General features: G+C 50.0%; 1 protein-coding gene across 2 annotated transcripts in view; it reads right to left on the bottom strand.

The window, feature by feature from the left end:
* Positions 1–4,269: 4,269 nt before the first annotated feature.
* ptpn5 (protein tyrosine phosphatase non-receptor type 5) overlaps positions 4,270–26,617 on the bottom strand; it is a 271,921-nt gene continuing 249,573 nt past the window's right edge. For both annotated transcript variants that reach the window (XM_038807521.1, XM_038807520.1), the window contains exons 11-13: positions 19,132–19,295; positions 16,976–17,089; positions 4,270–4,909 (exon numbers count right to left, since the gene is read on the bottom strand). In XM_038807521.1, coding sequence (XP_038663449.1) covers positions 4,816–4,909; positions 16,976–17,089; positions 19,132–19,295 — 372 coding nt within the window. In that variant the 3' untranslated portion in view covers positions 4,270–4,815. The remainder of the gene's footprint in view (positions 4,910–16,975; positions 17,090–19,131; positions 19,296–26,617) is intronic.

Consider the following 26,617-nt stretch of genomic DNA (forward strand, 5'->3'; position numbering starts at 1 on the left):
CTCTCCCTTAGTCACTCCACCCCCTCCCTCTCCCTTAGTCCTTCACTCCCCCTTCTCCCTAGCCTTCCACTCCTTACCACTACCACAGATCTCTCTCCCTTCTCCGAGGATCATACCAGCATCACCACAGGGTGTTGGGCCTGGGTTGGCAGCAACAGTGGGCCTTGTCCATGCAACAGAGGAGGATCATGTTGACTCATTGTGAGATGAGCTCAGGTGCTCCTCATTGTTTGATAAAGCCTGATTCCTGTCTTTAAGATTACGTACCACTGTCTGCCTGGATGATCCTTGCAAGTGTGCATGCGATTCCTTCTCATGGGACCAAAGATGTTGGGGGATGGAGGAGTTTGCGGGAGATGGTAAATGGTTAGGGCCCACTCACTGGGGATGCTGTCATACAAGGCAGGCCCACACTGCTGCCCCAATGCACTGTAACCATGTGGGACGTTCATGTATCATGGACGTTGTATCCCCCCACCCACCCCAGCCACCACACAACACCCAGCTCCAGCCCATCCTTCACATCTGCGAAACAGAGGTTAGAGACAGATTGCAGTGGAAGTCCAAAAGTGTTTAATGGTATTAACAACATGTATGCCATTTCCCTTACTACCTACTGCCTACTACATCCATGCCAACTTAAGTGTCATCTATATTTCTCATTTTTAGTAGCTTATTGCCTCTTTTAGGTGTTATTCAGAAGTTCAGGTAGCCTGCTGCTTGTCTTGCCCTCTGCCCCTGTGATGCCCTTGGTGTTCATCCCTGGAGAGGCTGGATCAGAATGGGCCGGGCCAACTTTCGGGTGTCCATGATGACGATGTATTACTCTGTTCTACCTGCTGCCCCACCAAATGCACCAGTGTCAGGTGGAGGGGATTAAGAAGGGCTGAGTATTCCAGCGCCTCCCGCCTGGATGGCCCCCATCACTTGCTCCTCCCTTGGCGTGCTTGTTGGCTGCCGGACTACTCCATGAGGCCGAAGCAGTGTGCAAGGTGCCAGGATGGCACTGCCAAGATGTCCAGATGGCAGGAGGGCCAGGGTACCACACTGCCCAGAGCCCAACTACCCGGAGGTCTCCAATACGTCCCCCCCCCCCCTCCCCCCCCCAGCTGCCGTTAGGCCAGATCCACATTTGTGTGGACCAGTGCCCCATGGAGAGGTCTCCAGGCGTGGGTGTTCGTACCCAGGTCCTGGCGTATTCGGGCACAGACATATTTAAGTGAGCCTAACTACTCACTCGAATATGTAAATCTGGATCCCACCCAACGAGGCAAGATCCAGATCGCAACATCTTGCGAAATCTCATTAGATCTGGCGAGGCATTCCGTGCGTCATGAGATTTAGCGGCCTCATCGCATCACTGAGTTGGGCAGGGCGAGGCCATTTGATTGCCCCAAGTCCCCAAAGAGGCCCCAGGTGTCAATTTGGGCGGGTTTGGCAGGGTGATTCGCGTCGGCTTTTTGGTGAGATCCAGACCCGTTTTCACCCATCATTTATTTGAAGCTTGGGGAGTTTCTCACTGGTAAATCCCACACTTGAACCACCAGAACGCTATTGACTCTCCGGCTGATGATGTCTCTGTCTGGCTAGCCCAGTTTGTGGGAGGAGATGCTGACTTGGTTTTTCCGCCCTGGTACATCCTCTTTGAAAACTCTCCCAAGACAATCTGCAGGAATGTTGCTGCCTTTTCTGATTACGCTATAACAGATAACAGCACCACCAAGACCTGTGATCTCCCAGATTTCTCAAAGATCGATTCAGGGAAGCCACTTCCCCGCGGACAAACACTTTCCTTGGATTCCAAACTAACGACTGTGAGATGCCAAGTGCAGCCAGGGGTTGATGGGCAAGTGTGTCCCTCTCCAGCGATGACTCGGGTGAAGACATCGCCCCTCCATCACCAATCAAACCATTCCCTCAACCTGCACTGGAGCAATACCACTAGAGAAATATCCCATCCAACCTCAGCCCAAGGAACTGGCTCCAGACACCAGTCTGACTGACTGATGGGAGTGAAGAATATCGCACTGAAAAATAAGCACAATGGGATGTTCTACTGTTGGGTTTGTCTCTGTGTCTGAGGGTTGGACGATGTCTGTAGAGGATCAGTATGTGTGGGGGTATATGTGTGGGGGTGTATATATGTGTGGGGGTGTATATATGTGTGGGGGTGTATATATGTGTGGGGGTGAATGTGTGTGGGGGTGTATGTGTGTGGGGGTGTATGTGTGTGGGGGTGTATATGTGGGGGTGTATGTGAGCATATCCCACTATAGGGGTCGCTGGGGTCTCCACCATCTTTAGTGCCCCCTTTCAGGCCCCCACCCTTCATTCAACCCCATCCCCCTTCATGGGCATGGCCCCCGTCAGGCCCCAACCCTTGGTTGTACCAACCTGGAACCCAGGTTGCCAGGTTGGCGATGTCCAGGTGCTACTACCCTGACCTGTCCCCGGGGGGGGGGGGGGGGGGGGGGGGGGGGGGGGGGGGGGGGGCTCCAATGGTCTCTGAGCCCCTTGGCATGGCCATCACGACTGGTCTCCGTTTGTGGAGACCAGTCCTAATTGTGAGGCCTGGCCGGTGCGGCCAGTAACTCCTAGGAGCCGGAGGAATTCAGCCACGCATATTTAGGTGGATCACACCCAGCAAGAGCATGATCCAGATCGTGACGTGCACAGCGAGTCGAATGACTAAATCGTTTTGGTGCCAGGCATGAAGCTCACTTTGGGCCTCTCCTGTGATGCACCCAGTGCAACAGGATAGGCACTGGGTGCATCATGTTGGGAAAATCATGGATGAAAATTAGTGGGAGGAGGCTCAAGTGGAGCATAAACATAGACAGTCATTTTGAGTCAAATGGTCTGTGTCTGGGCTATACATTAATATGATTGGTCATAGTTGATTGGCATTATTAATGAACAACTCCTTTAATGTTTTGTCATGCAATTACCATAATGATGTGGAAGGTGAACTAGGTGGATCTTGTACTTTCTACAGCTAACAATTCCAGGGCTTCCACAAAGAGAAAATATAAACAATGAAGTTAACAGAGTTTGATGAGAAATGAAAAGGCAGCCTGTGAAACAGAATTTGCATGAAAGTACTGAGGCAGAGCGAAATTAGTGAGATGGAGGATGGAGCAATCTGTATATCTGTAAAACACCAAGCACTCTGCGTTTCTGTAGAAAAAGTTGGGGCAGCACAGTTGCACAGTGGTTAGCACTGTTGCCTCATGGTGCCAAGGACCCAGGTTCGATCCCTGCCCTGGCTCACTATGTGTGGAGTTTGCACATTCTCCCCGTGTTGCTTGGGTCTCAGCCGCCCAACCCAAAGATGTGCAGGGTAGCTGAATTGGCCATATCCCATATCTTTTTATTAAAACAGTAAAAAATATATACAAGGCCAAACGGCACAAACACTAATTTTACGTTGAAGAGACAGGGTACCCTCCCCTCAGTACCAATGTATGGGGAGGGGGGGGTGGGGGGTGGGGGGGTAGTAGGATACTCTGATTATTAAAACAGTTCACAACACAGTTGTACAAAAAAAAGAAACAGTACAAGCACTAAACTTTGCGTTGGAGCGACCAGATACCCTCGCCTCAATGTTGCTCAATTCTTCTAAACTCATGGGGTAGCCTGCAATTGTAACTCTAAATGAATGCGCCACTTGGTACAATGGCATCCAAGAGCAGCATCCTTTCACAGGTCAACCTGCCCAGCATTGGGGTGCAAAACACTCAAAATCCGTTCTGCTGTGTCGGACATGTTGTTCATTTGTCCAACACAAAACACCCAAGGCAATTGCTTTACTCGGAGCTTTGTCATGGCAGGAAACTATGGGAATCGCTTCAAGATGTCCTCAAAGCATCCCTGAAGAGGTCAAACAAATACCCGGACTCATGAGAGACTGACCGATCAAAATAGAGAAGGCTCATTCGGGAGTGCATCAAACCTGCACCATCAAGAGACTTTGCCAGGAGCGTGCAGCTGTGAAGTCGAGGCATCAGAGGGAGCGCACAAACCTCCAAACAGCCTATTTACCCAACCCTTCAAACACCACCTGCCCCACATGGCAGTGTCTGGCGATAGCTCATTGGACGTATCTGCCTTTTTAGAGCTCTTTGAACCAGAGTACAAGTAAGTCAACCTCCATTCTGAGGGACTGTCTAAGAAGAAGAAAAAAGCGGCACAATTCAAGTTGAAACATATCTTTTTTGGGGGATTTGTTTTACCATCGTAAGTAGAGCTAAAACAAAGCAAGGAAGGAACTTACACTTACAAGAGCAGTTTATCCTGATTCTTGGAAATTACCCAAACGTACACAGAAAGAGCCATGAGTTGAAAACGCAGATAATTGTTTTTGGTGATGTTTGTGGGGGAACATTAAAGATGGGAAAACTCCCTGAACGTCAGACAATGTAATGGGAATTCAATATCCAGCTGAACATCTCACAGGAAGAGAGAACATCACTGATCTTGGCAATGCCAAGTGTTAGTTTAGAAACCTAAGTGAATTACCTGCAGCTCCTGTGAAAAGAGACAGATGTCTATTCAGGCATAAACACAGGTATGCACGCTTAACAGTATAAATGATTGTTTAACGTTTAACTTGTCCACAATTTCATCATTTGAAAAGTTTTTTTTTTAAATGAAAAGGCTTGGGTACTAACATTCATGGTTGCATGTCCACTTCAGTGACAATGACACATTCTGGTTGTAAACCACATACACACATACATGAGCAATATTACGAAAGGGTCAATAATTATTTTTTTGTCACTTTGGTCCATGGCTGGTTGGTGGGCAGGCTGTCACTCATTCCTCCGCTTGTTGGGATAGCTGTCTCTCACACAGACTCAGGGCATGGTGCACAAACTGGTACTGTTCACATGTCTGGATCATTCCTCCCCTAAGAAACAACACAACATTCACATCACATTAGACTCCACAAACAATGTCCACAATCCTTCCAATTTATTTGGAATATTTTGCTTCAACTGCAAGGGGTTTTTTTCAAAAAAATTAAAGAGCTTAGGGATTTAAATGCCTCGACAGCTTGACAGTTCCGCTGAGTCCATTTTTGTACACGCATTACGACTTTTAACCGCCCAAAAGGCCACCTGTTCTCTCACAAGTGGCACCGTTCTCTCCCAAGGGAGAACCTGGACCTCTCCAAAAGGGTAGCCTACCTTTTCAAAAAAATTTTGAATATCTTTTGCTCAAATATCTAAACCCCACAAGTAATGTTTTGTACATTCCATTAATGCAAAATGGATCTGTTTGAAGGCAGCTTCACTTCTAAGTGTGCAGCTGTCTCCATGAACCACAAATATGCAAACTTGGGGTGGGACTTCTAGAATTGGGGTTCTAGCGCCATTTTGGGTAGTACGCAGGGCCTTTCAAACTCCAAAAAAACTCAGGTCCAGCATCTCCCAGCATGACAAAAAAAACCATTGAGGCTTAAGAGATTAATTTTGTTTGCTTTTGCCTGGTGTCCCACTGGGGAACACTGGCAATGTAACTGAATCCATTTTGTCATGTGAGAGTACATTTAAGAAATAGATGTTTATCAAATTGCTGTAGTGGATGTACCTTTAAGAAATGGGTGTTTATCAAATAGCTGCCGTGATGTCAGTGTGTGGGTGGAGCTGAGCTGTAAGTCTGCTTTTACTTTTGCTTTTAGCAAAAAGGCTGGTGTGTGTCTGTGTGTTTAAGTTTCGCTTTGGAGCTGAAGAAGCTGCAGTCACAGCAAGAAGGTGCATTGATCTCTCTCTGCAATCTAAAGACTGAAATCCTCAAATGATCTGGGTTTATAAAGTGTTAACTGGATTCATAAATAAACATGGTTTTGTTTTAAAAGTACTTTAGATCTCTGTTGCATCACACATGTACTCCCCATCACACTTGTGCTCCCCATAACCAAAATCTATTAAAAGTCGTGGGTCAGGTGAACTCCATGATACACTTTGGTGTTCTCTAAATCCTGGCCCATAACAATTTTGAAAGGGGTCTTAAAAGGAGTTACTTGTTTCAGGCAAAAGAATCATTTAAATCTGAATATCAGGGCCCTATGACCCAAGTAAGATTACAGTTGACTTTATAGTTTGGAACTGTTCAGAGCATGTGTAGGAACCAAAGTGGCTCACCAAAAGTAGTACTGAATTATTTTATTGCACTCCAAGGAAGCAGATCATGAAAATGCCAGAACTGGGTTGGGTTGGGGAGAGGGATGATCAGGTGAGGGAGGAAATAATGAGTAAGAGGGTGTGATTGGGAGCAGAAGGGGTTAGTATCCAGGAGATTGACAGGATGTCTATTGGGAGATAGGCAAGCAATGGATGATAGCAGATTTTGGATGCAATGCGGTGCAATGTTGTCACAAAATTGGCCTTTTTGATGGCACCCTACACTCATCCCTTTAAGGCCCTTTGTTACGCTGCAAGCAAACCTAGTTTTTTTGGCCATCTGCGTCCAACTGAATTTAATAAAAGGAGCCTTAAACACCTGGTTAGCTCCCTATTTGTATATGCCAAGGGTCTAACATTTGTTTCAGATGTGGTCCATGTACGCATCTTTTGGTGCCAATCAGAGGTGGTGCACTTCTGACTCGAAGCAGGTGCGAAGCAAATGCAAGTGTTCTGCCCTCCATGTTGGATGCACTTGTGCTATTTTACAATTGCAAAATGGTTGCAGCATCATCCAATTTCTCAGCCAAAGATTTGTATTAGCTCATAAAACGTATATAATTAGTGTTTCTCTTATCGACTGCACTTGATATATCTTTTTTAAACAATTAATATTTTTAAAGTCTCAGTATCAAGGGCGAAGTCAGGGGATCTAATCATTTGGTTCACTCTGTGTACTATCTTTAAAATAAAATATTAATAGGTGATAACAGTTATCATGTGAAGCTCAATAAAAATTCTTTATATGCATCTGCCAGCTTGTTTTATTTCTAAAAATACTTTTATACACTGTGCAAAGAGATAAAATAACTTATGCACTGGAAAAAATGAACCTTCCACAAACCATGATTGTTTTTACATTTTTTTAAAAACTTAAGAGTACCAATGCTTTTTTTTCCAAGGGCAATTTAGCGTGGCAAATTCACCTACCCTGTACATCTTTGGGATGTGGGGATGAGACCCAAGCCGATACGGGGAGAATATGCATACTCCACATGGAGTTTTTACATTCTTGAATCATCAAATTATGTTGTTGTTCGAAAAACTGATCTCTGTCTCCTTTTCTGTTGGCTACTGTGTGTGTCTAAACTTGATTCTCTTACAAAGTAAGTAATTGTTAATAGAGAAAAACTTTAGGGGAATTCGGGTAGCGACATGTAGGTGGAGGTCGCACGTTGGGTGACTTCTGCTACAGTCTTTGATTTTTGCCTGGTCTCAGGAGTACTTTTCGGATGAGCTGGTGTGGGAAGTTGTAAGGGATCCGTGGAATGTCGACCATCAAGAAGAAAGGTCAGGGAAGGAAGTGGCGAGCGCAAGTCCACCAGCGAGTGCTGTTGTGAGTCCAACTGGAAGGAAGATGGTGGGTGCTGGTTCATCGGGTGGGGCCACCCCTCATTAAGTTTGAAACTCTGACCGAGGTGGTATCGGGGAAGTGTGAAAGGCTGTTCGGCAAGCATTTAGAGGTGCATTGGCGAGAGATGATGACTTGCTCAAAGAATGGGTAGAGGAGACGCTTGCCCCGATAAAGGCTGCTTTGCTGAAGACGTTGCTGGAGGTGTGAGGGCAAGGAAAGAAAATGAAGGGGGTGGAGGAGGCATTGTTGCAGCATGGCGACCAGTTCACCTCGATGGGTGAGGAGCTGCAGAGGATGGTGGAGGTCAATAAAGACCTAAAAGTCAAGTGGAGGACATGGAGAACAGGTCGAGGAAACAGAATTTGAGGATCATGGGCTTGCCTGAGGGGGTGGAGGGCCGGAGACTGACCGAGTACCTTGCGGATCTGTTCGCCAAGTTGATGGGGGAGGGAGAAGAGCGGAGTTGACGAGAAGGCGGGCGGCCTTCGGTCGGTTGAAGGTGGTGCTGTACACCAGCGGTGTGACGTTTCGAGTGGTCTAGCCGGCAAAGCTGTGAGTGACTCACAATTCAAAAGTCTTCTATTTTGAGACGGTGGAGGAGGCGGAGGCGTTCGTGAAGGCTGAAGGACTGGGACTGAGATGAGTTTGGGATTTGTACTTAGACAATGTGGACTGGGATCTTTATTCTTTGATTCTCACTGGTTTTTATTCAGTTTTTCTTTTTGGTTTTTTTTCCATTGATGTATTCCCCCACTCTGAATGTATAGCCGGGGGAGTGTTGAAGTTAGCTTCTGATGGGAGTGTGGGGTGGGGGTATTGGAGGGTTTTGGACATGGCGAGGGGGGGGGGGGGGGCTCAGGCTCCTGAGTGTATATTTTGGAGGAGGAGGGGGCTCTGGCAGGGGTCACCGCGCTAGCCAACTAAGGTTGACAAGTGAATGGCAGTGTGGTGGGGAAGTGCTGCGGTCGTTGGAGCCGGCCTGGACAAGTTTCGATGGACCTGGGAGGTGTGAATGGTGGGTGGAGGGGATCGATACTAGGTGATGTGTTCACATGAAGAAGTGATTGGGGATTCTGAGAAGGGGGAGGTGGGGATTAATGGTCCTGCCGGATGGGCGGGACCTGGGGTACTGGTAATGGCGAACGGACGGGAAAGAGGGGCGAGAGGCCCCCGGTCAGAATGGTGACGTGGAACGTGCAAGGGTGCGCTGGAGGGGGTTCTCGGTGGTCTTGGTTAGCGTATATGGCTCCAATTGGGATGACGCAGGATTTGTTAAGAAATTGCTGGCTGCCATTCCAAATACCTTTTGTGGTGATATGACTAGGAGGTTTACGGTACCTATCTGCCATTGGTGCAGAACACTCGCTGCCCATTGGCTCAGGCCGGTCATATGCCTCTCGGCTGGTTGGTTGAGACTAGTCATGTGACTGCTCACCGATTGGTCGGGAGGCAAGTAGTCCCGCCTATGAGGCGGGGTATAAGAACCCGTAGGACCCGGCAGTTGGCCTTTCTCTGTAAGTTGACTACCGGGCACACAACTAGTCGATTAAAGCCTAATGTTTGGATCTTCATCTCGACTTGTGTCCGATTGATGGTACATCAATTTAATCGACTAGAAGTTTAAAATGGAGCTACGGATCAAACCAGACTGCCTCCGAATCAGCCCGCACACTACAAACGCGTCAGCAACTTTTAAACACTGGCTGGCGTGTTTCAACAGCTACCTCTCCACTACAGACAGCCAGCCTACCAAGGAGCAGAAACTTCACATCCTCCACTCGTGCGTGGGCACCTCCGTCTACTCGATGATTGAGGACGAACGAGATTATGATGCGGCCATGGACCTTCTGAAAGGACATTTCCTCAAGCCTGTTAACCAAGTTTATGCACGGTATCTCCTATCTACAAGGCAATAGTTTCCCGGTGAGTCCCTTAACGAATTTTATCGGGCCCTCGTTGTCTTGGGGAGAAATTGCGCCTGCCCACAAGTTACTGCGGCAGAGCACACAGAACTGTTAATCCGTGATGCCTTCATTGCAGGCATGCAACATTCTGCAATTCGGCAGAGGTTGCTAGAGAAGGACACCTTGAGCCTCGCTGAGACACGGACCCTCGCATCCTCCCTGGAGGTTGCCGACCGAAACGCCCGGCAGCCCCTTGGGCAACGTGTCATGCAACCCCCTTGTCCCCCGCCGACTCTGACCCCCCCAGGCCTGCGCTGCGGGGCGACCCGATAAGCTCACGGGGCCCTGCTGTTATTTCTGTGGCCTAGGAAAGCACCCCCGCCCGCGCTGTCCGGCCCGCTCCGCAGTGTGTAAATGCTGCAGGAAGAAAGGTCATTACTCGGTGGCCTGTCAGTCAAAGTCGGTCGCTGCTGTTACGTGCAGCGACCGTGGATCGCCCCCCCCCCCCCCCGCGCTCCCCCAGGGCCCCACGTGGCACACAGGCCCCCCTACCGTCGCTCCCAGCTACCACGAGTGACCCACGGACTTCTCTGCCCCTGACTCCAGCCCCCACGAGTGACCCACGGGCGCCGCCATTTTGGGTCCCGGACACCACGTGTGGGTCCCGGGCGCCGCCATCTTGGGGCCCCGACCCGACGTGCGGGACCTGGGTGGCGCCATCTTGGGGCCCCGACTCCACGTGCGGGTCCTGGGTGCCGCCATCTTGGGGTCCCGACTCCGCGTGCGGCCGACGGACGCCGCCATTTTGGACCAACACAGAAGACCCCACCAGTGACTACTCTGCAAATGAAGATGACCCAGACCTACTGTCACGACTCGCTGCAGTGACTCTCGACCAGTCGCGACCACGCACGCTCTCTACGGCAACGGGACAGATACTTCTCAATGGACACGAAACGAGCTGCCTACTAGACTCCGGAAGCACAGAAAGTTTTGTCCACCCTGATACGGGAAGACGCTGCGCGCTCCAAGTTCACTCAGTCAAGCATAAGATAGCTCTAGCCTCAGGTACGCACTCCGTCCACATCACCGGGTGCTGCATAGCGGACCTCACGGTCCATGGGTGAGTTTTGAAAAACAACAAACTCCTCGTCCTCCCCCGCCTCTGCGCGCTGGCACTCTTAGGACTGGATTTCCAGTGCAACCCCCCCTTACTGTCTGCAGCCTCGTGTCCCTCAAAGTGGACCCCCCTTCCTTATTTGCGAACCTCACCCCGGATTGCAAACCAGTCGCAACTAGGATCAGACGATACAGTGCCCAGAACCGGACCTTCATCAGGTCCGAGGTTCAGAGGCTATTGAAGGAAGGAGTCATCGAGGCCAGCAACAGTCCCTGGCGAGCCCAAGTGCTGGTAGTTCGGACTGGGGAGAAAAACCGAATGGTTATTGACTACAGTCAGACCATCAACAGGTTTACGCAGCTGGGCGCGTATCCTCTCCCCCGTATCTTCGACCTGGTTAACAGGATCGCGAAGTACAAAGTCTTCTCCATGGTGGATCTTAAGTCCGCCTATCACCAGCTTCCCATCCGCGCGAGTGACCGCAAGTACACCGCATTCGAGGCAGATGGGCGCCTCTATCATTTTCTTAGGGTTCCACTCGGTGTCACAAATGGAGTCTCGGTCTTCCAACGGGAGATGGACCGAATGGTTGACCAATACGACTTACGGGCGACATTTCCGTATCTTGATAATGTCACCATCTGCGGCCACGACCAGCAGGATCACGACACCAACCTCCAAAAATTCCTCCGTACCGCAAAACTCCTTTTCTTCACTTACAATAAAGATAAGTGTGTATTTAGCACCGACCGTCTAGCCATCCTCGGCTACGTAGTGCGTAACGGAGTGATAGGCCCCGATCCCGAACGCATGCGCCCCCTGATGGAACTCCCTCTCCCCAACTCCCTTAAATCCCTCAAACGCTGTCTGGGCTTCTTTTCCTATTACGCCCAGTGGGTCCCGAATTAGACTGAGAAAGCCCGCCCCCTCATCCAATCGAATACTTTTCCACTGTCGATGAAGGCTCGCCAGGCCTTTAGCCGCATCAAAGCGGATATCGCAAAGGCCATGATGCGTGCTATCAATGGGTACCTCCCATTCCAGGTTGAGAGCGACGCGTCTGATGTAGCTCTGGCGGCCACCCTGAACCAAGCGGGCAGACCCGTGGCCTTCTTCTCCTGGACCCTCCCACTTCCGAACTCCGCCATTCCTCGGTGGAAAAGGAGGCACAGGCCATAGTTGAAGCTGTGCGATACTGGAGGCACTATCTGGCCGGCAGAAGGTTCACCCTCCTCACAGACCAGCGGTCAGTGGCCTTTATGTTTGATAATGCACAGAGGGACAAGATCAAGAACGACAAGATCTTGCGTGGCGGATCGAGTTGTCCACGTACAACTACGATATCTTGTATCGTCCTGGGAAGCTCAACGAGCCTCCTGATGTCCTGTCGCGCGGTACCTGCGCCAGCGCGCAGATTGACCGTCTCCGCGTCCTCCATGCGGGCCTCTGCCATCCAGGGGTAACCCGCTTCTACCACTTTATCAAGACCCGCAACCTGCCCTACTCCATCGAGGAGGTCAGGACCGTGACCAGAGACTGCCACAGTTGCGCAGAGTGCAAACCGCACATTTACCGCCCCGAGCAAGCACATTTAGTAAAGGCGTCTTGCCCTTTTGAACGTCTTAGTATGGACTTCAAGGGTCCCCTCCCCTCCAACAATCGCAACACCTACTTCTTAAGCGTGATTGACGAGTACTCCCGCTTCCCTTTCGCCATCCCCTGCCCTGACATGACCATAACAACCGCCATCAAGGCCCTCCTCTCCATTTTCTCCCTGTTCGGTTACCCCGCGTACATCCACAGCAACCGGCAGTCCTCTTTTATGAGCGACGAACTGCGTCAATTCCTGCTCAGCAGGGGCCTCTAGCAGGACGACCAGTTATAACCCTCAGGGTAACGGGCAGGTCGAGCGGGAGAATGGCACAGTCTGGAAGACTGTCCTACTGGCCCTATGGTCCAGAGATCTCCCTATCTCCCACTGGCAAGAAGTCATCCCCGACGTCCTCCATTCAATTTGGTCTCTCCTCTGCACTACCACAAACCAAACACGTCACGAACGTCTTCTTGTTTTCCCTAGAAAGTCGTCTGCAGGATCCCCACTCCCGACCTTGCTGGCCGCCCCGGGCCCATCCTGCTCCGGAAGCATGTGCGGGTGCACAAGTCTGACCCGTTGGTTGAACGAGTCCAGTCACTCCACGCTAACCCACAGTACGTGTACGTGGAGTATCCCGACGGTCGGCAGGACACGGTCTCCCTTTGAGACCTGGCACCCGCCGGCGTGCAGCCTCAACCCCCCACACCAACGCCTTCCTCCCAGTCCCCATTCCCCCCGGCGCCCCCGCAACCCAGCGCACAGGAACCCGCTGCCCCAGCCAGAGTTTCACTGGCACCTACCAGGGGTACGGACACAGGATCACAACCGCCGCTCCCGGAGCCAAGGACGGCTACCGGCCCGACGTCACTGGCACCGCTGCGACAGTCCAGCAGAACATCGAGGGCGCCCGACAGACTGATCGTGTCGATCTGATGTTTACACTGGACTTTTATCGGACCCCTCGTGTCATTCAGAGTTCCAATGTACATGGTGCACATTTCTTTTCTCTCGTTTTACTTGTAAACTGTTCATTGTTCTGCACAATCGTCGCGAGCCAGTGGGCAGCCACCAATTACCTTGGTACACCTCACAAGCTCTGGTCATATCACCAGTCCTACAGCCCCCCCCCACCTTCCTACTCCCCCCCCCCCCCGCCCCCGCCCCCTCCCCCCACCCCCCCCCCCCCCCGGCTTCTTTCTACACAAGGGGTGAATGTGGTGATATGACTAGGAGGTTTACGGTACCTATCTGCCATTGGTGCAGAACACTCGCTGCCCATTGGCTCAGGCCGGTCATGTGCCTCTCGGCTGGTTGGTTGAGACTAGTCATGTGACTGCTCACCGATTGGTCGGGAGGCAAGTAGTCCTGCCTACGAGGCGGGGTATAAGAACCCGTAGGACCCGGCAGTCGGCCTGTCTATGTAAGTTGACTGCCAGGCACACAACTAGTCGATTAAAGCCTAATGTTTGGATCTTCATCTCGACTTGCGTCCGATTGATGGTACATCACCTTTCAGGCAATTTTTGGGGGGGATTGGAATACAGTGCTGGAACCAAGGGTCCCTGCAGCGCTCGCTAACCCTGTTGGGGTGGGGTGGGGGACAGGGGGTGGCAAAGGCACTGGTGGGGTTTATGAGGGAGCTAGGGGTGGGTTAACCCATGGAGGTTTATGTACTCGAGGAATTGGGAGACTCCTGGTGAAGAGGAAGGGGTTGCATGCAAGGTTTGGTCTGCTGTTCACAGGAAAAATGGTGCGTCATCTGAAGGTATGTTATCAAGCCAGCTCCGTAGAGAAACTGTGGCAAGGGAGATAATTCAGCTTTGGGATAGGGTAGGCGAGCAGGTGGTGGCCCCGGAGCAAATTAATTAGGTTTTTAAGGAGTTTTACAGAGACTTGTTTAAGTCAGAACCACCAGAGGATAAACAGGAGATGAAGGAGTTTTTGGGGAGGTTAGAATGTCCGAAGGTGGGTGAAATGGAGAGGGCGATGCTGGAGGAGTCGGTGGGGGTGGAAGAGGTGAAGGCAGCAATTGGAAAGATGCCGATTGGGGAAAAGTGAGTATTTTGTGGTTTCCACTTCAGGGTCTGGGTAAGGCGGCGGGGGGGATTGCCATTCCATGTGACAGCGTCTCATTTTAGGTATCTGAGGTGCAGGTGGCTTTGGATTGGGCTGTTCTTCAGAAGTTGAATTTTTCAAGCCTGGTGGGAGGATGAAGGCAGATTTGCTGAGGTGAGATAACCTTCCTCTGTCGTTAGCAGGCCGGGTGCAGGCAGTGAAGATGAACATTTTACCGTGGTTTTTGTTTTATTTCAGTGCCTGCCGGTCTTTTTGCTAAGGCCTTTTTCAAAAGGGTGGATAGGCTGACTACCTTGTCCGTCTGGGTGGGGAAGGTGGTCAGGATAATGGAGGTGGTACTGCATAGGGGATGGCAGTTGGGGGGGTGGGTTAGGCCTCTTGAATTTGATATATCATTATTGGGTGGCAAATGTGGAGAAGGTACGGGATTGGAATAGGGAGGTGGCGGTTTTGTGGGTAAGATGAAGACAGGCTTGTGCAGTGGCTCGGGGTTGCGGGCGTTGGCAACGACGCCACTCCCATTGGCTCCAGGGAAGTATTCACGTAGTCCTGTGGTGGTGGCCACACTGATGATTTGGAGGTAGTTTGGCAGCACTTAGGTTGGGAGCAGGGTCGAGGGTGATGACAATCATGGGGAATCACAGATCGCGCTGGAGAGGCTGGATGCAAGGTTCTGTGAATGGGAGGACTGGGGGATCAGGGAGATGAAGGATCTGTTTCTGGGAGGGTGGTTTGCGAGCTTGGAGGAGTTAAATGAGAAGTTTGTTCTGGCACGGGAGGAGAGTTTCCGGTATATGCAGGTGCGGGACTTTGCGAAGAAGGTTTTTCCAACCTTTCCGATAGCTATCGTCTCCTCTTTGCTGGAGGAGGTGCTGTCTACGGGGGATTAGAGAGGGGGGAATCGCCTAGATGATTTATGGGAGGATTCTGGAGGAGGATAAGGTGTTCAGGGAGGGGATTAAGGCTAAATTGGGAAGAGGAGTTGGGGGCAGCATTAGAGGAGGGATTGCGTGCGAAGTGCTGTGGAGGGTGAATATCTCGACCAAGTGTGAGGCTGGGGCTGATACAGTTTAACGTGGTGCACAGGGTGCAGCTGACAATGGCAAGGATGAGTTGGCTGTTTTGAGGGGTAGAGGACATCTGTGATCAGTGTGGGAGAGGACCTGCTAATCATATACATGCCCAAAGATGGAACGACTCTGGAGGTCAATTTTCAGCACCATCTTCAAGGTTTAGTATGTAGATGTGGAACCCGGACCCCTGGAGGCCATATTCGGGTTGTCGGACCGGCCAGAGTTGCAGACGGGTGCAGGGGCAGATGTTTAAGCCTTTGCCTCGCTAATTGCTCACAGGCAGGTTCTGTTGGGATGGAGGTCAGCTTCTCTACCCTGTGCCTCGGTATGGCAGGGGACATATTAGAGTTCTTAGCCCTGAAAAATTGCCCTAAAGGGGGCGAGCAATGGGTTTCACAAGCATTGGTATTTGTTCATTTTGCATTTTGGAGACTTAGTTAACATAAGGGGGAGGGGTTTACTGGGTAGGGGGTTTTACATGTTGGGTGTGTTTTTTTTTGTAAAATGTAAAATGTTAAAATTGGAATAAAATTACTTTAAAAAAAATAGGGAAAAGCTTTAAAGCTTTAATCTCCAGATGATTTTTAGATCATTTGGCAAAACAAATTAAGGAGAAATTCTGTCACATGAAGAAAGCACAATTCTCTTAACACTGGGAAATTCTGCAAACTGAAGTGCGGTTATTAGCTCTGCTTCTACCTGAAATTCCCAGCATGCCACATTTTAGAATATGATTCTTGAAGTATAAATGTAAATACCGCGAGGCATGTGTTTTAACTAAAATTCCTGTTGAGCAGAGCTTTAGCGTTCACTAAAGATGTTTGCTTTACTATTGTTTAATCCCTACAAACTATTTTCCTGTGCTTCAACATTTGTTTTCCAGTGGTTCAACATTTTTTCAGATTTCATTAAGATATTGGCTGGAATTTTGTTGGGCTAATTGGCATCTTGCCCAACGTGGGAGAACTGGTAGTGCCAGTATCAGTTCTATGGGGGAGGCCCTAAGAAATCAAGTGCGCATCAGGCATATAACTGTGCACCAGTAGGCCTTTCCACGATTGAGGCCCTATGTTTCAGAAAGCCGATTTGCCAGAAGCTGCTGGCCAACCAGAGGCCAGTGACTCCTCACGTTGCCAGTGGAAACAGTGATTGCTGACAGAACTGCACCCACCAGAGGCCCAGGATCATCATAGAACCCCAGGCATTGCTTGAGGACAGGATGGGAGATGCAGAGTGGGGGTCATGAGAGGGCGGGGAGGCTCAGAGGCAAGAGTTGGGCAGTTTTCAGTGGCTACCCCATGCCTGCTGCTGATTCCCTTGATTGGGCACAGAGTAGCCACCCCCTCCACCCCACCCGGAAGCTGTTCACAAACCATAGGATGAAGGAAAGTCTTGCGGCTCCAATTTAATACCTCGGCAACCACTAAACTACAGTGGGCTCCGGGATACTGGGTGTCATTTGACTCATTAATGAGGCTACTTGAAATTCCACTGCCTGTCATCAGGAATCACATCTCAGCTTCTTCCATTTCACACTTAATCGGACCGCCACCACGAGACTGATGCTGGGTGTTTCCCACAATTACGTGAGGCCAGTCACCATGCTTTCCACCACAATGGGTTGCATTATTTCCACCCCACTGTGCCAATTTCTAATGATCACACTGACCTGTCCATCCTTAGCTGGCAGGTTGTCCTCAATATGTCAACTACACCAGCATACTTCAGTTCTCTGTAACAGATGCTGGTGGCAATGAAACAGCCTGTTCTCCCAATGCCGGCACTGCAAAATAATAGCAAGAAAACAATGTAAACAGTTGTATTCACAGAAACTGAAAGACTCCGGATTTTGCATAATTTGAAGGACAAATAGGTGAAACAAAAACAAGAATTTAGATGAGAATCTTCCCCTCTCGATGCATCGAACTGAGCGAAGCATGAGATCTTTTGTCAGCTTGAAAAGAAGCAAGGTAAAGCTGTACTGTAAAGCATCTCCATCAAAAAAAAAGAGATGAGGCAAATCACCTCGCATTTCACTGCTAAATCCTGTGGATTGTAGAAGGAAGAGATTCAAAGTTTTAAGATCAGAATATAGAATGAGTTAGAGTTTATAACACAGCATTAGCACTGTTGCTTCACAGCACCAGCGACTCAGGTTCGATTCCCGACTTGGGTCACTGTCTGTGTGGAGTCTGTACGTTCTTCCTGTGCCTCCACCGGTTTCCTCCAGGTGCTCCTGGACACTCTGAATTCTCCCTCAGTGTACCTGAACAGGCGCTGGAGTCTGGCGATTAGGAGATTTTCACAGTAACTTTATCGCAGCATTAATGTAAAACAACTTGTGACACTAATAAAGATTATTATAAAATTATTATTATTGGGCCAGATTGAGAAAGGGCAGTACCTCTCTACTTATTTCCTCGGCCAGAACTACATAGTAGGCACATGCACTATGTATCCCAGAAGGCATCACACTGAAACTAACAGGAAGCAGTGGCCGGTATAAAAAGAGGGGGGTTCAACAGAGTTGACCTGGTGGAGTGCCTGCAGAGGCCTGGCTGAGTGCCTGCAGAAGACCTGGCAGAAGTCAAGGGCTGTGTAATTTGCCTGCAGAGGAATACAAGCTGGTGCAGTCTTGAGTGCTTGCAGAGGTAAATGATGTGGTGGAGTGGGCCTGGTGAGAAACCTGAGAAAACATGTGTTTGACTATCTTGTGAGCAACATAAGAGAAAATGTGTTTGACTGGCATTGAACTTTGGTATGGAATACGAACTGGGACTGTTTGAGAACCCGACCCTGGTAGGAGCTTAACTCTGTGGAAACTAACCAAGAGACTTTCTGTCTGTTTTGGTTTGATTGCATCAGCAAATAGCTCAGCTATCCAGTCAAATATATGGGGAAGATAACCAAAGATAGCATTTGTTTGATTTCTGAATGATTTTGAAGCAGCTCGCTTATGTGGAACATTCCTTGCGAAAATAAATACACCGACATCTTAGGTGGGATTCTCCTTTTCAGGGGACTAAGTCCCCATGCCGGTGGGAAAACAGGTGCAAACCACTCCGGCGTCAACAGCCCCTGAAAGTGTGGAATTCTCTGCACTTCCAGGGGCTAGGTGGATGCCGGGGGGGGGGGGGGGGGGGGGTTGGTGCTGCGTCAGCCGGTGGCGAAGGGACTGCGTGAGTTCGCGCATGCGCCAAAGGACCAGCGTGATCTCGTGCACGCGCGGAACTGCCAGCATTTTTTGGCGCATGCGCGTGCGGTTCACTTCTCCGCACCGGCCATGGCGGAGCCCTTTAGGGGTCGGCATGGAAGGAAGGAGTGCCCCCACAGCACAGTCCCACTCGCAGATCGGTGGGCCCCGATCGTGGGCCACCCCCCTCCCTCGAGGACCACCCCCGCCGACTTACCTGCCAGGACCCGCCGTGTGGGACCATGTTGAACCCATGGCGGCGGGACTGGCCATAAACGGAAGGCTGCTCGGCCCAACGGGGCCTGGAGAATTGCCGGGGGGGGGGGGGGGGAGGCGCTGCCAATGGCCCCAACTGGCGAGGCATGATCCCTGCTCCCGCCCGAAAACCGGCTCCGGAGAATACGGCAGCCGGCGTTGGGGCGGGATTCACGCCGCCCCCCCTAGGGATTCTCCGACCCGGCGGGGGTTGGAGAATCCCGCTAAATTGTTTACTTGTACTCTCATGTCAAAGTATGCTCATACACTCTGCCTACAAAGATCGCAGTGCAATACCCTTGGTGGTGTTACAAGTTGTAAACAGTGCAATGAGTTTTGAGTCCTGAAATTGTCGATCAAAATTGACTTTGTTGTACCTGCAGTGGACTATCACTGGTCCACTGTTGTCCTTCTTAGCTTGCTGTCTGGCATCTTCCACCTCCTGAACCAACTGTAAAAGTGGGCGAGCATTATCTGGTGTCTTCTGATCAGGCCATGATGTGTACCAGTAATGCTTTAAGTGTCGTTCCTCTGAGCCATCCTAAAACCAGAAACATATGGAATCAAAGTTGGTGTGCAGTTTGAGTTAATGAACTCACACAGCTTAGGACATGAATCTACAAGTGATCCTCCTTCTGTAAGTTCCCCATACACCTAACTGAGGCTAGTGCTCATGTTGGCCCTCCGGTTGCTGCGAAGCATGTGGCAGAGGCCTGAGTTTCTCGCACCACCTGCTTGATTCACATATCTCAGTTCCTGTATGATGTTCTGGTGGTGTACATAGATACATAGAAGATAGGCGCAGGAGGAGGCCTTTTGGCCCTTCGAGCCTGCTCCGCCATTCATCACGATCGTGGCTGATCATTCAACTCAATAGTCTAATCCTGCTTTCTCGCCACAGCCTTTGATCCCATTCTCCCCAAGTGCTATATCCAGCCGCCTCTTGAATATATTCAGCCGCCTCTTGAATATATTCAAATTTTTAGCATCAACTACTTCCTGTGGTAATGAATTCCACAGGCTCACCACTCTTTGTGTGAAGAAATGTCTCCATTGGACTGGCAACGTTTTTCTTGTTGACGTCCGGTGGCGGCCACAGAGTAGGAGATCACACATTTGGTGGCTCCCGCTCGTGACGGATCTTTTGGACCTTTTCTCCCGATTTTTTGGGGGAATTGTATGAGAAAATTCGGTGGAGAGTGAGACAATGAGGAGAAATCCCCCACCAGTATATGGAGCCTTGGACCAGAAGTGGTAGTGTAAGAAGAATTTGTCGAGTAATGAAGGCAACTGTAGAACCTGCAGCACGGGAAAGCATGGCGGAGGTGCAGGATCCCTGTTTGGTGGCACAGTGGTCAATGGTACAGCTGGCGGAGTTCATTCAGGAGAGCTTCGCCAAGCAAAAGAAGGAAGGGCTAGACCCGATTAAGGCAACGATTGATCAGGTGGACCAGGGGCCGGAAGCCCACGGATTGGCGATTCAGAAGGTGTCTGAGCAAGAGGACCATTTAATCGTGTTGGAGGCGGAGGTGGGGCTGATGCGGGACCACCAGAAAAGGCTGCAGGAGAAGGCGGAGGACATGGAGAATAGGTCCTGGATACAGAACCTGAGGATCGTCGGCCTCCCGGAGGACAGTGAGGGATCGGACACAAGGGCACATGTGTCAAATATGCTGGAAAAGTTGATGGGTGAAGGGACGTTTACTCGACTCTTGGAAGTGGACAGAGCGTATAGAGCATTGCGAGGAAACCGCAAGTGAATGAACCGCCGAGGGTGATGGTGGTGCAAATGCACCGGTTCCTGGACAAGGAACAGATTTTGCGGTGGGCCAAGCAGACACAGAGCTGCAAGTGGGAGAATTATGAGCTGCACATTTACCTGGACCTGGGCGTGGAACTGGCCAAAAGACAAGCCGGATTCAATAGGGTAAAATCGTCCCGCGACTAAGCTGATCACATGGAATGTTAGAGGGCTGAATGGGCCAGTTGAGAGGGCTCCCCTGTTCGCGCATCTGAGGGGATTGAAGGCGGACGTGGCAATGTTACAGGAGACACACCTGAGGGTAATAGATCAGACCAGATAGAGGAAGGGGTGGGTTGGCCATGTAATTCTTTCAGGGTTAGATTCCAAGACTAGGGGGCCCGCGATCCTGACCAACAAACGGGTGGCATTTGAGGCAGGGAGAATAGTGGCGGACATGGGGAGGCAGGTACATCATGGTGAGCGGGAAGCTTGAGGGGCTGCTGGTGGTGCTTCTGAATATATACGCACCTGACTGGAACAATGTGGAATTTATGAGGCAGGTGTTATGGAAGACCCCAGGCTTAGAGTCGCAAAAGCTGATCATGGGGTTGGGCGGTGGGGACTTTAATACGGTCATTGATCCAAGGTTGGACCTGTCGAGGTCAAGGACAGGGAGGGTGCCAGCCATGGCGAAGGAACTAAAGCGGTTCATGGAGCAGATGGGGGGAGTGGACCCATGGAGGTATGGACAGTCAAGAGTGAAGGAGTTTTCTTTTTTCTCCCCAAGCGCACAAAGCATACTCCCGGCTTGATTTTTTTTATCCTTAGCAGGGCTTTACTGGTGGGGGTGGTTGATAACGAGTATTCGCCGATTGCTGTATCGGACCATGCCCCACATTTTGTGGACTTACGGGTGAGTGAGGAGAGAGGGCAGCGCCCGCAATGGAGGTTGTATGTGGGACTATTAGAATCCTGTTAGCGGTTGGATGAGGGGTGTGCAGGTGGGTGAGGGAGTCCATCCAGAACTATCTGGAAATAAATGACACCGGGGAAGTCGCGGCAACAACTGTCTGGGAAGGGCAGTGGTTAGGGAGGAGCTAATCTCGATGCGGACCCATAGGGAGAAGGTGGAGCTAGCAGAGATGGCTAGGCTGGTTGGGGAAATACTCCAGGTGGACAGGCGATATTTGGAGGCCCCGTGGCAGGACTACTGAAGGAGTGGCAGAGGCTACATATGGAGTTTGGGCTGTTACCTACAGGGAAGGCGGTGGAGCATTTGAGGAAGGCGAGGGGGCGATATACAAATATGGAGAGAAGGCCAGCAGGATGCTTCCACACCAGCTGAGGAAAAGGGACGCGGCCAGGGAGACAGGAAGAGTGAAGGACAGAGGTGGTCTTGGACCCAGCAGGGGTGAACGGGGTGTTTAAGGAGTTTTATGGAAGGCTATATGAGTCGGAATCCCCAGATGGGGTAGAGGTGATGAGGCAGTTGAATGGGTGCTGGGTGAGTTGAAGTTTCTGAAGGTGGAGGAAGGATTGGTGGCGGGGTTGGGAGCCCCGATTGGAATTGAAGAAATAGTAGACGGGCTGGAGGCCATACAGTCAGGTAAGGCCCTGGGACCTGACAGCTATCCGGTGAAATTCTATAAGAAGTTCTCGGAGATGCTGGGTCTGCTGCTGGTGAGGGCATTTAATGAGGCAAGGGAGCGGGGTGTCCTTCCCCTAACAATGTCTCAGGCTTCGATCTCACTGATCCTGAAGCGGGAGAAGGACCCAGAGTTATGTGGGTCATATAGGCCAATCTCCCTATTGAATGTGGATGCTAAACTGTTGGCTAAAATATTGGCCTTAAGGATTGAGGACTGTGTCCCGGAGGCGATAGCAAAAGACCAGACGGGGTTTGGTAAGGGCAGGCAGCTGACGGCCAATGTTAGAAGGCTCTTAAATGTTATCATGATGCCCTCAGAGAGGGTATGGGGGGGGGGGGGGGGGGGGGAGAGATGGAGATGGTGGTTGCGATGGACGCGGAAAAGGCCTTTCACCAGGTGGAGTGGAATTATTGGTGGTGGAATTATTTGTGGGAAGTGTTAGGACGGTTCGGGTTTGGGCAGGGCTTCAATCATTGGGTTCGCTTGTTGTACCAGGTACCGGTGGCGAGTGTACGAACAAATCGGCTGATGTTGGGCTATTTTAAGCTGCACCGAGGGACAAGGCAAGGGTGTCCCCTCTCCCTGCTATTGTTTGCTCTGGCCATAGAGCCATTCGCTCTCTGCATTAAGATGCGTTCAGAGCATCTAGGGACTGGAAGGGGTTGTTCCGGGGGGGGAGGGGGGGGGCAGGAACACAGGTCCTCGCTTTACGCCGACGACCTGCTCCTGTATATTTCCGACGCTAGGGGGGATGGGGGAGATTATGCGGATCTTAGGGGAATTTGGCCAGTTTTCGGGTATAAATTGAATATGGGGGAAAACTGAGATGTTCGCGATCCAGATGAGGGGGCAGGAGAGGAGACTGGGAGAGCTGCCGTTTAGAGTGGCGGGAGGGAGCTTCTGACATGTGGGAATCCAGGTGGCACGGGAATGGGAGACACTACATAAGTTAAATCTGACCCATCGAGTAGAGCAAACGAAGGAGGACTTTAGAAGGTGGGACATGCTCCCGCTGTCAATGGCGGGGAGGGTACAGACCGTGAAAATGACGGTCCTCCCCAGATTTCTGTTCGTTTTTCAGTCTCCTCATCTTTATCCCAAGGTCCTTTTTTAAACAGTTAAACAAGGTGATTTTGGGCTTTGTGTGGGCGGGTAAAACCCCGCGAGTGAAGAAAATGTTGCTGGAGCGTAGTTGAGGGGAGGGTGGGTTGGCACTGCCGAACTTTAGCAACTATTACTGGGTGGAAAATATAGCCATGATTAGGAAATGGGTAGTGGGGTGTGGTGGTCAGTGTGGGAGCGAATGGAGGTGGCATCATGTAAGGACACAAGTCTGGGGAATTGATAATGGCACCTCTGCCGTTCTCGCCGGCCCGGTACTACACAAGCCCAGTGGTAGTGGCGGCCCTGAGAGTCTGGGGGCAGTGGAGGAAACATGAGAGTGGAGGGAGCATCGGTCTGGCCCCCGATTTGTAATACCCATCAGTTTGTACCGGGAAGGCCTGATGGGGGGGTTTCGGAGATGTCAAAGAGCAGGGACTGAGAGGATGGGGGATCTATTCATAGATGGGAGCTTCCTTTGTTCGAAGGATTTAGAATTTTGAACTGCCAGCAGGAAATGGATTCAGGTATCTGCAGGTGCGGGATTTTTTGCGAAGGCAGGTTCCGACCTTTCTGCTCCTACGCCAGTGGGACAGTGGTAGTTTCCAGAATGGGGGTGGGAGAGGGGAAGGTATTGGACATCTACAAAGAGCTTATGGAGTCGGAGGAAACTCAGATAGAGGAGCTAAAGGGCAAGTGGGAAGTTGAGCTACGGGGAGAGATAAAGGCGGGTCTGTGGGCGTATGCTTTGAGCAGAGTTAACACATCCTCACCATGTGCCAAGCCCAGCCTGATACAATTTAAGGTAGTTCACCAGGCACACATGACGGTGGCCCGGATGAGAAAGTTTTTTGGGGTAGAGGACAGGTGTACGGGGGGACCCAGCAAATCATGTCCATATGTCTTGGGCATGCTCGAAGCTTGGGGGATTCTGGCAGGGTTTTGCAGATGTCATGCCCACAGTACTAAAAACATGGGTGGTGCCGAGTCCAGAGGTGGCGATCTTTGGAGTGTCGGAAGATCCAGGAGTCCATGGGGCGAGAGAGGCTGACGTTTTGGCCTTTGCCTCCCTGGTAGCCCGGAGACGGATATTGCTAGCATGGAGGGACTCAAAGCCCCCGGAATCAGTGACTTGGGTTAGCGACATGGCGGTTTCTCAGTCTTGAGAAAATTAAGTTTGCCCTAAGGGGGTCAATGCTAGGGTTCGTCCGGAGGTGGCAGCCGTTTATCGACTTCTTCGGGGAAAATTTACTGTCAGCAGAGGCAATAATCTAAAGGGGGTTGGGGGGGGGGGGGGGGGGGAAGTTAGGCTATTTTCTGTTAAGGGTAGGAGGGACTTGTTCGGGATGGAAATTATGTGTGTACTACGTTTATATTTGGATTTTCTTTCCTTTCTGTTGTTGTTATTGTTATTATTATAAAATTACAAATACTTTAATAAAAATGTTTTTTTAAAAACTTTTTTCTTGTTCACAGCTGATACTACCAATATCTGCATTGTGCCATACTCTCTACCAAGCAATGCTAGAATTCACAATATCTGTTGTCTAGAGCCAACACTGACCTTCCACTCACCACCTTGTTTACCTGGCGAGTCTCTGAAGCCTGTGTTTCTCATACAATTTGCAAAAAATCTTAAAATATTTAACAGGCTTAATAATCTTTCTGCACATTTGAGCAGCAGCTATTCTGACCAAGCCAAACTCCTTCAGAATATCCAGCTGTGATATAAATAGGTCGAGCTTCTGTCCTGAGGCCTTTTATCACAATATTCGACCTCTTCCACCTCCCAGTCATCTATAAATGGCTGAGAAAATTCAGCCCTCTGTTTCCAATGACTGAAGGACGGCTAAATCAGAGGGCACAGATTTTAGATGATTGCAAAAAGAACCAGAAGCAATGTTAGAAAAGGTTTATGAACAAGTGCTTAGGATTTGAATTGTCCTGCCTGCCAGCTGCATATGAATGTAGATTGAATAATAGTCTTCAAAGGGTAATTGGATAAATAGTGGAAGAAGAAAGAATTGCAGGGATATGGGGGGAGAAGCTGAAGAGTGGGGCAAACTGAATTGCTCTGCAAAAGAGCTGTCACAAAATTTAATGAGCCAGTGCGTTCCTTCAGTCCTGCATTTGTTTGTGCTTCTACATAACACATCTAATTTCCTCAAAACCATTTATTGTGATTGCTTAAATTAATTTCCTGAATAGCTTCTTCCATTACCCAACCAAGCTTTGAAACATTTTTTCCTGAATTCCTGATTTATAATTTCTATTTTTTAGCTTCTTGCTCCTAGCATGTGAATCCTGCTTCAAGTACACATGCTGTCTGAATTAATTCTGTTGATTCATTCCACATTGCAACTACTTCTCTTCCAAAGGAAATAAGACCTACTTTATAGAATCACAGAGTCATGGATTGGTTTCAGCACCAAAGGAGGCCATTCAGCCCATCTGCCAGCTCTCCAAGAAAACTCAAATAGTCCCACTCCACTGTCTATTCCATGTTCGCGTGCAATTTCTTTTCTCTTTGGATAATCATCCAACAACCTTTTGAAATCCATAATTGAATCTGCCTCCACTACATTCTCAGGCAGTGCATTCCAGAACCTAACCATTTGCTGTGCAAATGAACTTTTCCTCAGACCGTCTTTGGTTCTTGTGCCATTCATCTTAAATTGGTTTCCTCGTGTTCTTGACCTATCCACGAATGCAAACAGTTTCTCCCCATCTTCTTTGTCCTGGCCACTTCTCTATCAAATTTCCTTTCAAAATTTTCTTCTCTAATAGGAACAATCTCAGCTTCACTTAACTGAAGTCCCTCATCCCTGGAGTTATTAATGTAAATCTATTCCACACCCTCTCCACTGACTCCATATCTTTTCTAAAAGTGAAACCCAGAATTTGACACAATACTCCAGTTGAGGCCAAACTAGTGTTTTATAAAGGTTCACCATAACCATAATATTCTATGCCTCTCTTTATAAAGCCTAGGATCCCATAGAATCCCCACAGTGCAGAAGGAGGCCATTCGGCTCACCGAGTCTGCACCGGCCATTCGAATGAGTACTCTGCCCATTTACGAGTGTCCACCCCACCCTATTCCCGTAATCCCATAACCTAACCTGGACATTAGGGGACAATTTAACATGGCCAATCCACCTAACCCACACATCTTTGGACTGTGGGAGGAAACCTGAGCACCCATAGGAAACCCAATCATACATGGGGAGAACGTGCAATCTCCACACAGACTGTGGAATTGAACCCAGGTCCCTGGCGCTGTGAGGCAACAGTACTAACCACTGTGCCACTGGATCCCATATATCTCATGAATCATTTTTTGCAATCTACTACCTTCAAAGATTTGTG

The sequence above is a fragment of the Scyliorhinus canicula genome, chromosome 9 (genome assembly GCF_902713615.1).
Source record: "Scyliorhinus canicula chromosome 9, sScyCan1.1, whole genome shotgun sequence".
Classification (NCBI taxonomy): domain Eukaryota; kingdom Metazoa; phylum Chordata; class Chondrichthyes; order Carcharhiniformes; family Scyliorhinidae; genus Scyliorhinus; species Scyliorhinus canicula.